At 40.2% G+C, this 13,457-nt stretch overlaps 1 protein-coding gene across 40 annotated transcripts in view; it reads left to right on the top strand.

Moving 5' to 3' along the window:
• The window catches only part of AFF1 (ALF transcription elongation factor 1), a 198,940-nt gene that overhangs the window by 156,196 nt on the left and 29,287 nt on the right, over positions 1 to 13,457 (top strand). For all 40 annotated transcript variants that reach the window (XM_081580924.1, XM_081581046.1, XM_081580912.1 and 37 more), the window contains 3 exons: positions 6,690 to 6,744; positions 6,862 to 6,899; positions 9,594 to 9,750. In XM_081580924.1, coding sequence (XP_081437050.1) covers positions 6,690 to 6,744; positions 6,862 to 6,899; positions 9,594 to 9,750 — 250 coding nt within the window. The remainder of the gene's footprint in view (positions 1 to 6,689; positions 6,745 to 6,861; positions 6,900 to 9,593; positions 9,751 to 13,457) is intronic.

The raw sequence follows: 13,457 nt of genomic DNA, 5'->3' as shown, positions 1-13,457 counted from the left end.
CTCAGTTCAGTTCAGTCGCTCAGTCATGTCCGACTCTTTGCAACCCCATGGACTGCAGGATACCAGGCCTCACTGTCCATCACCAACTCTCAGAGCTTGCTCAAACTCATGTCCATCGAGTCAGTAATGCCATCCAACCATCTCATCCTCTGTCATCCCCTTCTCCTCCTGCCCTCAATCTTTTCCAGCGTCAGGGTCTTTTCCGTTGAGTCAGCTCTTCGCATCAGGTGGCCAAAGTATTGGAGTTTCAGCTTCAGCATCAGTCCTTCCAATGAACATTCAGGGCTGATTTCCTTTAGGATTGACTGGTTGGATCTCCAAGAGACTCTCAAGAGTCTTCTCCAACACCACAGTTCAAAAGCATCAATTCTTCAGAGCTCAGCTTTCTTTATAGTCCAACTTTCACATCCATACATGACTACTGGAAAAAGCATAGCTTTGACTAGACGGTCCTTTGTCAGCAAAGTAATGTCTCTGCTTTTTAATATGCTATCTAGGGTCTAGTGGAAGTGACTACTTTGAGGTAATTATTTGCATATGGAAGACATGGCTTCTAGGGTGTCCTTAAGGGTCTATTTAAGTCTTATTTTTAATCATACTGCTAATTTACTTGAGTAAGTGACCCCAGAGTTTGCCCACTCAGCCAACCTGCAGAGGCCTCCAAGGCCTTCCATAACCTGTAACCTACCTCTTCACCTCCTGCTGTATGCTCCCTCAACACCTCGAACACACACACACACACACACACACACACACACACACACACACACACACACACACACACACACACACACACACACACACACACACACACACACACACACACACACACACACACACACACACACACACACACACACACACACACACACACACACACACACACACACACACACACACACACACACACACACACACACACTCTGGCCACATTGGCTTCTCTCCTGTTTTCTGTGCCCTAATCACCCTCCCCGATTTCTTACACTGTGTTCCCTCCTCCTTTCAGTTCCCTCCTTGGATGTCATCCCTTTATCAATAGTCTTCCCTAACTAACCTGATGTAGAAGAACAACCCATACCCATCTTTCTCTTTTATACTTTTCTCCCCTCTGCAGGCTTGTCACACATTGAGAAAGAATGTAGTTTGGTTACTTACCTGTCTCCCCTGGGCTCTGAGTGCACAAGACAGGGATTTCTGTCTGCTTAGAGTTGTATCCAGTAGTCCAGAGCAGGGCTTGGCACATAGTAAATGCTCAGAATAAATGTAGAAGGAAAAAACATTGCACATAAACTTGATTAAATACCTATAAGCAGTGTTTAATAGAATATCATATTCAGTAATAATTCTTCTAGATTTTGTTTCCAGTTGTCTAGTATGTCATCTTGTACTAGTATCTTATTTATCATACTTAATGACTTAATCTTATTTATTAACTTCAATGGGCTTCCCTGGTGGCTCAGACGGTCAAGAATCTGCTTGCAATGCAGGAGACCTGGGTTTGATCCCTGGGTTGGGAAGATCTCCTGGAGAAGGGAATGGCTACCCACTCCGATATTCTTGCCTGGAGAATCCCATGGATGGAGGAACATATCTGGCTATGGTCCATGGGGTCACAAAGAATCGGACATGATGGAGCTATTAACACACACAAACTTCAAGTTTTCCCTCATTTATACCCTTGTGATTTTTCTCATGTCCATGTTTGACTTCAGAAAATCTTCACTTCATCCATGGAGTTTAAATAATCTTTCACCCCTCTAGCTGTAATTTTTGCCTTATTAACCTTCAGGTCACATACTATAGTGAATCATGTATCCAGTTACTTTTCTCTCTGACCTGTTAGCTCACCTTCTCCCATAGACGGTCTCTCCATAAACTTGAATTCTGCCGATTACTGTCACCATGTGGAGAGTCCCCCACTTTATGTTGTGTCACGGTGTCTTAGGGGCTCCACTTTTTCCTTTTTAAAAATTTATGATATGTGGAGCCCTCTAAATAACTTGTCACCTCCCATCCCCCTCCTGCACAAAGCATTTGCAGTCCTTATTTCTGCCTTTCACCAAAAAAGAAGTCAAATCCTGATGTAATTTAAACATTTGGGAAATATGAGAATTGTGCAGGTTTACACGTTCTCACATGCTCATTAGTGGTTTCTGAAAAGTACATATCACTTCATTTGCCTTTGCGGACACACCTAATGCCAGGGTTGTGACTTATTAATCCCAAGCAACTACTTTGAGCTTGCCTCCACTTGCTGTTTTCCAAAATCAAAGGTATGGCCTGATCATAGGAAATGTTAAGCCAAGAAATCAGGGTATTGAAAGAGTTTGGGGTTCTGAATTAAGATGTTACAGCATATTGGCAGTTGAAGCTTTGGGTAAGCCTAGTACTAAGGGATGGTAAAAGAATAAAGGCTTGTCTGGTGTGTCTTCACATAGTAACCATAGGGGCTCTGAGCTGCTGAAGCATGCCTGCTGGAACCTGTATGCAGCTCTTTCAGCTTTGCAAAACAGCTGTCTGAAGAATGCATTTGTACAAAGGGGTTTGAGGATTGTTTGTAACCCTTCAGTAAGAAGTTTACGAAACCGATCATGTAAAATGTGGTTAAACCTACATGGTAGTTCAAAGAGTTGCTTTACCTGAGCATTTGCTTTCTTTTGAACAGTGCCGGGTCTGGCCATATGGTTCCATATGCTTTGAAATAACTTTTTTTTTTTTCCCTTGGAGTTTGGAAATGAAATTCGTTATTTGACCAGTTTAAATAGTATGTAAACTAGTCCATCCTAAAGGAAATCAGTCCTGAATATTCATTGGAAGGACTGATGCTGAAGCTGAAACTCCAATACTTTGGCCACCTGATGCGAAGAACTGACTCATTTGAAAAGACCCTGATGCTGGGAAAGATTGAAAGCAGGAGGAGAATAGTGTATTCATTTTACTCCAGCAGTATAGTTCTTGCTTTCTTTTAAACCAGAGTCTTTCTCCAGTGGCTTCTGGCAGTTAGTTTTCATTCCCTCAGTTAGGTTTTTTAACCATTGTCCTATGTTGGCCAGAGCTAGGAGATGGTATCCAATGAAATGGCTTTTGCATGCCAGCTCCAGCATATAACCAACTTCATGATCTTAGGCAAGTTAGGTGGCTATTCTGAGCTGTTTCCTTATCTATTAGGATGTGAGGGAGTGATCAGAGCCAGCCCATGGGGTTGTGCATAAAGTGAAGTGAAGTTGCTCAGTCGTGTCCGACTCTTTGCGACCCCATGGACGGTAGCCTACCAGGCTCCACTGTCCATGGGATTTTCCAGGCAAGAATACTGGAGTGGGCTGCCATTTCCTTCTCCAGTTGTGCATAAAATCAGTGCAAGTTCAGATCACAGAAAGGGCACAGCTATGTGGTACTGTTACTTAATCAGCATAAGGGATGCTGTTCATTCAGGCAGTTTCTTAGGCTACCTGCCAAGTTCTAGATAAAATAAGAAGGCGAAAATGACTTGATCCTACCTCAGCAAAGCTTACAGTTCAGTATGGCCCTCGGGTCTTAAGTTTCTCAACTCAGGTTTTATTGGTATGAAGGAGACTAGATCTAAGAGGTTTGCTTCTCTTCTAGTCGATGCGAAAGTGCTCACCCAGATGTGCTGTAACTTGTCATCTTGACATTCAAAGACCAGTCTGTTGCGTATATCAATAGAGCATAGTATATGAAGCATTGTATAGTAATTTATCTTATATGAAGATCATGTAATGTAACTGGTATAGTAATTTAGTGATACACGTGGCCTCAAATTCAGATATTTGTGGCACAAGTAGGGGAGTTTAGCAACTGATCACTTTAAACATAACACCTTTACCTGCCCTCAAGTTACATTTTTTCCCAACTATATAGATTCTTTTTTAAAAAAATTATAATGGCGTTGATGTTTAATTTTCTATATTAACAAAACTTAGTCATGTTTTGTAAGTAATCTTTTTTCTTATTAGAGATACAATATGTTTGTCATCCAAAACTTGAGAAAATATCTCTTTCCCCACTACTGATTTATATTTAGCTACCCATCACTAATGATAGAATAAACCTTGGTTTCTGGAAGATTCTGTGGCTACTGTTGGCTGAGTTGCGAGACATAATACACTATGTCTGCTGACCCTTGTGTCAAATAAATGATGCCCATGAATTTCAATTAAATGAAATGTTGGATTGGCCATTAAGTTTGTTCAGGTTTTCCTGTAAGATGGCATGGACAACCCAAAGGAACTTTTTGGCCAACCTAATACCACGTGTAAATCCTTAGTACGTCCTACATAAATGTTTGGTTTTGTCTGACCTTGTTGGTTTCTTCTCTCTCTCTCTTTTTTTTTTTTTTTGAGTTAATACTTTGGAGATATCTTTAGCAGTCTTTTTTACAGGTCACTATCGATCAGCCCTTTTGGTCTTGAATAACCTGCAGGCCTATTTTGTTATCATCTTCCTACCTAATGCTCTGAAGGGAAGAAGGATCTAGGACGGCATTTTTAAAGTCCCTTTTTATTCCCTCAGAGCAAGTAGAGTAAAAGTCAGAACACATACCTTCTGAGTTACTGAACATACAGTATCTTATATACTTTCTGACTTGAGAGTATATGTGCACAGAAGCTTGGCATTCAGTAGCTAAGCAAGCAAAGTTTTTAGTTAGTCCTCTGCTTGCAACAGGAAGTGTGGTTGGATTACATGATCATTGATGTTTCAGGAAATTAAGGCAAATCAGCTTTATACAAAACAAACCCAATGACTGGGAAACAAAGAGGTCCATTTACTGTGGTTTTGTTGTTGCTGGTTTATATTGAATATACTTTGCCAGGTTTTTTTTCCCCCTAATTGTATTATATCTAACATTTCTTCCAATTTTTTTTTAATTTACTATTTTTTTTTATTGAAGGATAGTTGCTTTACACAAAGATATATCTTTTATCTTCTGCTTGCATATATCCCCGCCAGGCTGTTTTTAAAGCAGTAAACCTGTTGAATGACTTTTTCTTGTACATCATTATGATTGCTGCTGCCAAGTTCTACATCTGAAGGCTGTGTCTTCTTGCCTTGCTAAAATAGGAATTTAGCTTCTACTTGGTAAATGTTGGGCTTCCCAGGTGGCAGGAGATGCAGAAGACTCAGGTTCAATCCCCGAGTCTGGAAGATCCCCTGGAGGAGGAAATAGCAACCTACTTCAGTATTCTTGCCTGGAGAAACTCATGGACAGAGGAACCTAGTGGGCTACAGTCTGAAGCATTGCAAAGAGTCAGACATGACTGAGCACACACAGATAAATATTGAGCAAGGTCTACATTTACAAGTGGCGAACGGTTTTCGTTTTTTGTGAAGAAACTTATCACAAGATGTTTTTTAGTGCATTTGTTGGTGAAAATAAGTCCTTGGCAGAATTATGACTTTGCACATAGGCGGTTATTTTGAAAGAGCCAAGTTTTATCCTTTACTTTCATTAGAAAATAAAGTGATTTTTTTTTACCATAGATTCCCCCCAAAATAGTGCCTGCTTACTTCAGTGGCAGGTTAGCTACTGAACAATGAGTTTGCAATAAAAATTGTTGGTCAGAATATTGAAGAGGTATTTTTAGAAGTACTGAAGGATATATAATTTGCATTTTGGAACATCACTAATACTCATATTTTTTCCCCCAGTTTCACTTACAACATTTCCTCAAATAGTCATGCTTGTAAATTTTGGGGAGGTGGGAGGGAACAATTACTGATCTATTCCTTTGACGTTGGATATCTCCGTGGAAGAAGGTAAAGAAGAGGAGGGGTAGGGAAGGGGCTAAGATCGGAGTAAACATGTACAGATTGGAAAATGTTTGCCTTTAATATTTAGGTTCATCATAAACTGAATGCCTAGAGATAAGTCTTAATATAACTTTGAGGACATGAACTGAGTTTCTTTCATATTTCTACCTGAATGATAGCAGTAAGGTTAATCATTTTTTAGACAACAATACTATTTGCATTACTACTGCGTTGTCCATTGATCATTGTTCACGCAGACAGAAGAAGAGGTTTGTGTGAGTGTGAAAAAGTTCAATGTTAATAATGTCTTTTGGACAAAGATGTAACGTAACTGTTTGGTGACAGTTGCCTCAATAAGCTTCATACATCTTATTATGTATTTATTAAATTAATATAGTACTTTTAAATTAACAATAGTATTTTAATAATTTATTTAATAAGTATTATTAAAATAACATAAGTATTAAATTAATATAGTACTTTTAAATTAATATTATTTTATCTAATAATTTATTTAATAAGTATTATTAATATAATACATAAGTATTAAATTAATAATAGTACTCTTTAAGTGTCTGGCACTGTTTTTGTCATTGTTTTCTCTGTGTGGACCTGGGAACTTAAGTCTCAGGGCTGGCAACAAACCCCTTGTAGAACTTGTAGTTCTGCTTTTAATGCTCTGAATGTGTGAAACATTCAGCTTTGAAATGATAAGGAGCTTGGACTGAACAAGTTTCTGTGTTTAAATTGTAAAACTTAACATTTCCAGGAAAATAAAGCATTTGGTGAATAAAGAAAAGTTATACCTGTCCCACCCCCCTCTTGTCTCTTTAAGCAGTTTTTTTCTGTTTATATGTGAAAAAAAAAGTTTTTAGACATTATTTTAAATTCTGCAATATTTCTGCCCCTGCCTGTTCTAGCATGCTCAAAGATGACCTTCAGCTCAGTGACAGTGAGGACAGTGACAGTGATCAAGTAAGTTCTGTACACCGCATAATACCAAGAATCCTTTAATCCTCAGTATTTCTGAGCCACTTACCCTGTTTTTTTGTTCTTTTCCTGGTCCTCCTTCCCCTTACTGTGAATGCCTAGACCTCAGAGAAGCCTCCTTTCGCACCTGCACCTCCAAGGTACTGTGTTCTGGTTTCTCCCGTCTAAGCAGAATGTTTTTTCTACCAAATGGGGAAATTAGTCTTATTTAGTGCTTTCATAGCGTCTTCATGGGAGGAGACGGAAGATCACAGGTAAAAGAAAGGACCTGTTTAATATTGTGGAAGCTTAAGTCAGCCCTAGAGAGGTTGTTTATAAAAGAGAAAGAGTCCCTGTGTCCACCTGAATCTTTAGTTGGCTTTGTATGTTTAAAATTTGAGCCTTTAAAATAAGCTTCAATCACTTCCATCAGTATTATGTAACCAGCATTTGAGAAGTTATATTGAAGAGCCCAGTGTTTTTATGAAAGGGACAGGTTTACTATGTCAAAACTAAAGCCGAATTATTTCTAGAAGTTGTTTTCCATAGTCCCTGTCTTCGCAGTTGTGTCGATTTTCCAATTGCTTTAGGTGCTTTTTAGAGATGAACTGAAGTACATTTTAGTGTAACAGAAAAGGGCACCCTTTTCACTTTGTAAACAGCTAACCATATTTTAGAAAATGTAATGCTTTCATTGCTGAAAATGGAAATTTTCTGAACTACCTTTATTTACCATCTCCTCTGGCATTGAATTTAATGATTTAATATGCCAGTACCTGTCCTCCATGGACAGAGAGTTCAATTACCCTGTAGCTGTTTTAGTCCCTTGAGAGGTGGTCATCCATTCTGAGACAAGCTCACTGCTGAAAACCTCTCATCCAGCTAGGTTTCCTATTAATGTGGGGGAAGGTCACTTAATTATGTGAGATCATAAGGATTCATAAACTCTGCTTATTTATAGCTCATTTTGTTCAGTCATTTCTCGTGGCTTGTAACGACTTAGAAAATATGACAAAGTAACCTAACTTTGTCATAGGAGTGGAGGAGGGGGAAAAAAGAGGGAAAAAATGATCCCCGCAAAGTGGAGGATACATTAGAGACAGGAATAATATTGAAAGTGTATCTCTTTCTGACTCTCACTGGCTTAAGCTCTTCAGCTACTATAAATTTGATATGAGAAAATTCTGTTTTTATATAGTGTTTGTTTAAAAATCGCCTCAACTAGTGATTTTATTACTGTCTAATATTCATTATTCTAATATAGTTATTTAATACATTGGTTATTTTGAAAATGTTTTGGGTAGATTTGGAGGCTTTCACAATTGTAGTTGTTAACTGCTTTGGCTAATTCCATCCGGGGCAAGGCTTTAAGATATGCTTTGCCATTCTTTGTGTGTCCAGCAGTGTGATCACTATGTTTTCTCAGAGGCCTAGAGTTTTTGCCCTGTTCTGAAAACTTAGCAATTGTTATTCTCTGATATTCAGCTGATATTTGGGGATGATCCTAGACCTCTCATAAAGAAGGCCCATTTTATCATCTGCCCAAGAAGTGTGAGTGGATTATCAGTTTCCAAAGGAACCCCATTTGTATTCAGCAGCCTCTGGCTACTCTGTAGTTGGTTCTCATATCGAAAATGCAGGGACACTTCAATGGATTGGCTGTTCTTTTATAAGTCAACTTTTTGGGGTTTTATATTGCAGGCCTCAGCAAACTTAAAAGATCAGAAAGTCAAGGTTTTAGGCTTTGTAGGCCATAAAGCCTGTGCTGCAACTCCTCAGCTCTGCTTTTGTAGTACAGAAGCAGACCCGGACGATGCAGAAAATAAGGGGTGTGGATGTATTCCAATAAAACTTTATTTAGAAAAGCAGGCAGCCAGCTCAGGCCATGGTTTGTCAACACCTGATCTGGAGCAGCTGGCATCTTGCAGTTTACATAGCTCGCAGTGTTCTTCAGAAAAATCCCCCAGGCTTTTGTTAGGCAATTATCTGGTAAGCTGTTTCAAGGGTTTTCATTGATTTTTGTGCCACCATGGATAGGCCTTGCTCTCAATTGGATATCATGGTCATGCCTTGTGGTATTGCAAGGTAATCTTTTTTCTTTTCAACTTTTTACTTTGTATTGGGGTATAGCTGATTAACAGTTGTGATAGTTTCAGGTGGACAGCAGAGGGACTCAGCCATACATGTACGTGTATCCATTCTCCCCCAAACTCTGCTCCCATCCAGGCTGCCACATAACATTGAGCAGATTTCCATGTGCTACACAGTAGGTCTTTGTTGGTTACCCTTTTTTTTTTTTTTTGATAGAGCATTAGTTTTTGTTAAGGCTTCCCTCATAGCTCACTTGGTAAAGAATCCTGTCTGCAATGCAGGAGACCCCAGTTGGATTCCTGGGTCAGGAAGATCCATTGGAGAAAGGGATAGGCTACCCCTACTCCAGTATTCTGGCCTGGAGAATTCCATGGACTGTCTAGTCCACGGGGTCGTAAAGAGTCCGACTGGAGCGACTTTCACTTAGTTTTTATTATGTTGGGTTTTATTTTTTAACTTTTAAAAATCAAAAAAAAACTTTTTATGTTGTATTGGGATATAGCCAATAAATGTTGTGACAGTTTCAGGTGGCCAGCAAAGGGACCCAGCCATACATATACATGTATCCATTCTCCCCCAGACTCCTCTGCCACCCACGCTGCCACATAACATGGAGCATTGTTCCGTGTGCTACACAGGAGGAGGACCTGCAAGGTTCTCTTGTTCTTTCGAGTAGCAGAAGAGCGGGCAAAGAGCGGAGTGAGTAAGGAGGGAAGGAATCTTCCTCGCCTGGGTCTCTGATTGCCTCTGTCGCTTCCCCGCAGCGCTCCGCCGGCGCTGCCAGCAGCCGTGGCCTCCGCACATTCCAGCAGCGCCGAGTCGGAGAGCACCAGCGACTCCGACAGCTCCTCGGACTCGGAGAGTGAGAGCAGCTCCAGTGACAGCGAGGAGAACGAACCCCGAGAAGCCCCGGCTCCCGAGGTACCGGGGGCGCCGTCGACCTCGGGGCTGGAAGCCGGGTGCCGCCCCGTCCCATCCCGGGGCGGCGCTTTCCTGCCTCGCGCAGTCGGCTGTTTGTGTTTACTTGCTCACCAGGCATCTGGTGCTGGAGCTTGGGGGGCGAGGTCTTCTCCCTCCTGTTGAAAAGGATGGGTCCCTTCCTTGTGGCTGCCAGAGCCGTTCTGAAAAGCAATTCATTGAGAACGTATACACCCCCTTTTCTTTTCCCTTCTTTTGAGAACCGAAGACTCTGTTTTCAGTAGGCAGCTATTTTCATATTAATGAGAAAGCGTTTTGAAATTTCAGGAATGCATGAATTCAATCAAAAGGAGACAGCCTGTTTTAGCAAAGGGCAGGAACAGTGAACTAGAAAGAAGCCATCAGAGGTTCTATTTTTGAATCACTAAAAGCCTGTGCATTAAATGGACGGCAAAGTAGTTTTGCCAGAGCCCAGACCCGTCTTTCTTGGTCCCTCTGCCCCAAGTTGCCTATCCGCCACCCTCGGAGGTATTGTAAAGATAAACAAAGGAGACTGAAAATCTCAGGCACTAAATTTATCTGGAGGATATATGCTATTTACTGGATTGCTGAGTACAAGAAACGTAGTAACAATTAACAGAGCTGCCCAGTCTTCTTCTAAACTTAGTGGAGCAGTGAAAAATGTTTGCAAGGGAAGGCATTGTTAGTGACCCAGACCCACTTGTATAGAGAAAAGTATCCTGTGTATTTCAGGTAGGAATCCCAGGAAATGAGACTTTCTGATTAAAAAAGTGTAGAAGTTTTCAGTATTTGTCTCTGCTGTTAAGAAAACAAGGCCACTGAATTAGTGCATTAAGGAAATGCACCTGGAGATGGTGTCCTGCCTGAAGCACTGTCTGAGGGCGAGGGAGGGTGAGGAAGTAACTGAGTATCATTTTGTTGTTGTTGTTAGATATGAGTTTATGTCAGAGTTTATGTCAGTTTATATGGTTAAGTGCTCAGTAAATATTTTTGGAGTGAATAAACATGGATCAGCATTAGTTGCACTTGAAGTACCTTTCAGATTTTAGAAGCTACTCTATGTATTTCTGGGGGCTCTTCTCTACTGAGACACTAGTTGCTGTTGAAGTAATTTTCCTATGCCCCAGGGGAAAAATACTGAATATTCTCTTACAGGGAAACTATGTGCTTGTTCAGGTTACTGTTCATAATGTCTTTGCTTTAGGTCTCACCTTATTCACGAGGAAAATCTGCATGCTTGTTTGGTTACTGTGATAAACAAGAGAATCCAATTAAATCATAAAGTTCGATTCAAATAAAATGGAAATTGCACAGATTTGGCTGAATAATTGAAACTCGGAAGAAAAATTTAATGTGGCATTTGTATTAATGAAACATTGGGTTGGCCTAAAAGTTCAGTTCGATTTTTCTGTACCACCTGATGGAAAAATCTGAACACACTTTCCGGCCAACTCAATGGTTGTATCTTGCTGCTCAAGAGGTTATTGAATAGAATAGATTTAGAGACTCTTCGATGGAAAATGATGTTCCCATTCTACTTTACTTTTTTAAAAATCGCGTTCCTAAATAGGCTCATATTTTACAGTTCTGTTACTGTGCAAACTTAGACTTCAGTATGGTTTTGTTGGTTACATACCAAGGCTTGGCTTCCTCAGACCTGTTTTTGTCTTTGTCTAGGTTTTAAACCTTTAATTTCCCCCAAAGTTACTTAACAACCTTTCTTTCCTTTTAAAATAAATACCTGCATTATTGTAAAACTGAGTTAGTCGCGCACTACATGAATTCCATAATAGCCCGTAGTTACTAGTTTTAACTTTTTCACTCTATGTTTTATTTTTAATGCTGAGAAGTTCGCTTCTTAAAAGTCTCCATTTAAAATTCATTTGGCGAAGTAGTCCAGTGATCTTATGAGATAGGAAATGTTACATGTGTGCCAATGGGCTGGTGGTGAACTTGGGAGAAAGCCATTTTGAGTCTCAGCTTTATAGTGAGTCAGCAAGTAAACCTCAGCTTTTCAGAATATATGGGACGCATCGACCTTTTACTGCTTAAGTAAAGTTCAGGGGGAAAATGACTTCTCTTCTCAGTTATTCAAGCATCTGCTTAGTTTTCTAATCTAATTCTTTGTAATCCAATGCTTTGGTATTAAACTACCATGGTTGATTATCTGCTAAGCTCTTGATACTTTCTTCATAAATTATGTGATGTAACCATGAACCCTAGAAGGTTGGGAGTTTTCTTTTCACCTGTAAGGAAGTATTAGCACTAAGATTGAAACCCATAGCCATTTAACTAGGAAGCCTTTTATTTTTACAGCACCATGCCACTTCTCTCTGTTGTTGTTTTTTTCCTTCTGAGTCTTGGAGTTGTACTCCCTCACAACAACTATGTTGTTTTACAAAAACAGTGGATATATGCTGTGCATAGCTCAGAGCTTTTCTTTCAGAATAATTCATCCTAAAATAAATGGAATTTGCATATTGAGAAGTGAGAAGTAAAGAGACATACAGTCAGACGTTTATTAAAAGGCTCATATGTTTTTGCACCTCCTCTGTGCAGTATTTGGGTTGATCCAGCCCTAGGAGATTGGGGGTAGGGCATGAGGAAAGGCTGAGAAAAACAAAAGTCCAAACCTTGATCCTGTCTAGTTTTCATCAGTCCCTTATGTAAAACTTTCTTGCATCTCAGCACTCAAATAATATCTAGCCTTAAAGGAATTCTGTCCATTTCAGGTGGTCATAGTAAGTATACAAAAAGGATCACCCCTACCCTTTCCCCTTGCCTGGACATACTCAGTTCTGCCCTGCAATTGGGGCATAGGCCTCCCTTCTGGCCATTTTTAGGACTGCAGTGGAAGAAAATGTGTTTTATTTCTGTATCCAGGACATTCCTTTAGGGACTACTAAGTGTATCTTAAACTGCCTTGTTTGGGGTTGGGGAGGGGAGCAGATGTTATTTATACCAGGAATGACCTCCCCTTTTGGTTCATGGATAAGCACTCCTCTAGAGAGCAAGAGGGTCCGTGGCTGTGGTGGGGTTGTCAGCAAAGCCCTGATGAGGGGTCCCTGTACCTTTCCTGAGAAACAGTTTTGAAGGATTTGGCTCCCTCCCAGTGGGTTAGAACTACCACCCCCTCAAGTCTTTGCAAGAAATAGTGTCTGACAAGTAGACACTGGGTGTGAATCTTTTCTCTACCCTAAACAACCATCCTGTCTTGTTAGAATATTGAGTGCAGTTTTAAATCATGTGGGACTTTGTTAGGGTAGCTCTTCTTTCTTCCCTCCCTCCTTGCTCTGAAATTCAGATGAGAGCATGGGGGATAGAGTTGGTATAAGTGGAGGGAGATACAGAGAAGATACATTGTCTTAAGCAGGAAAACAACAAGGAAATTCTGTAGCCCTCTTCCCTTAGAGTTCCTCTAAGTTCTGTTTTACTACCATTATACTAAGCCCAAACTAGCCACCTGACCAGTTTATTCCCTAAAATTTTTTGCTGGCCCCAAAGCGTTTATATTATATCTGCATATCTTAGGCATATTAAGTTTGAATGGGATTTTTTTTTTTTTTTTAGTTGAATCCTTTGGGATATCCCACTTGGGAAAATCGTTAGCAGCAGTCTTCCCTATAAAATATCATCCACTTACTGGAGTGATCGCCTTATCCATAATATAATCAGTTAAATCCCACGTG

The sequence above is a fragment of the Giraffa tippelskirchi genome, chromosome 1 (genome assembly GCF_054371585.1).
Source record: "Giraffa tippelskirchi isolate mGirTip1 chromosome 1, T2T-mGirTip1v1.2.pri, whole genome shotgun sequence".
NCBI lineage: Eukaryota > Metazoa > Chordata > Mammalia > Artiodactyla > Giraffidae > Giraffa > Giraffa tippelskirchi.
This window is presented reverse-complemented; position numbering and strand designations above follow the sequence as displayed.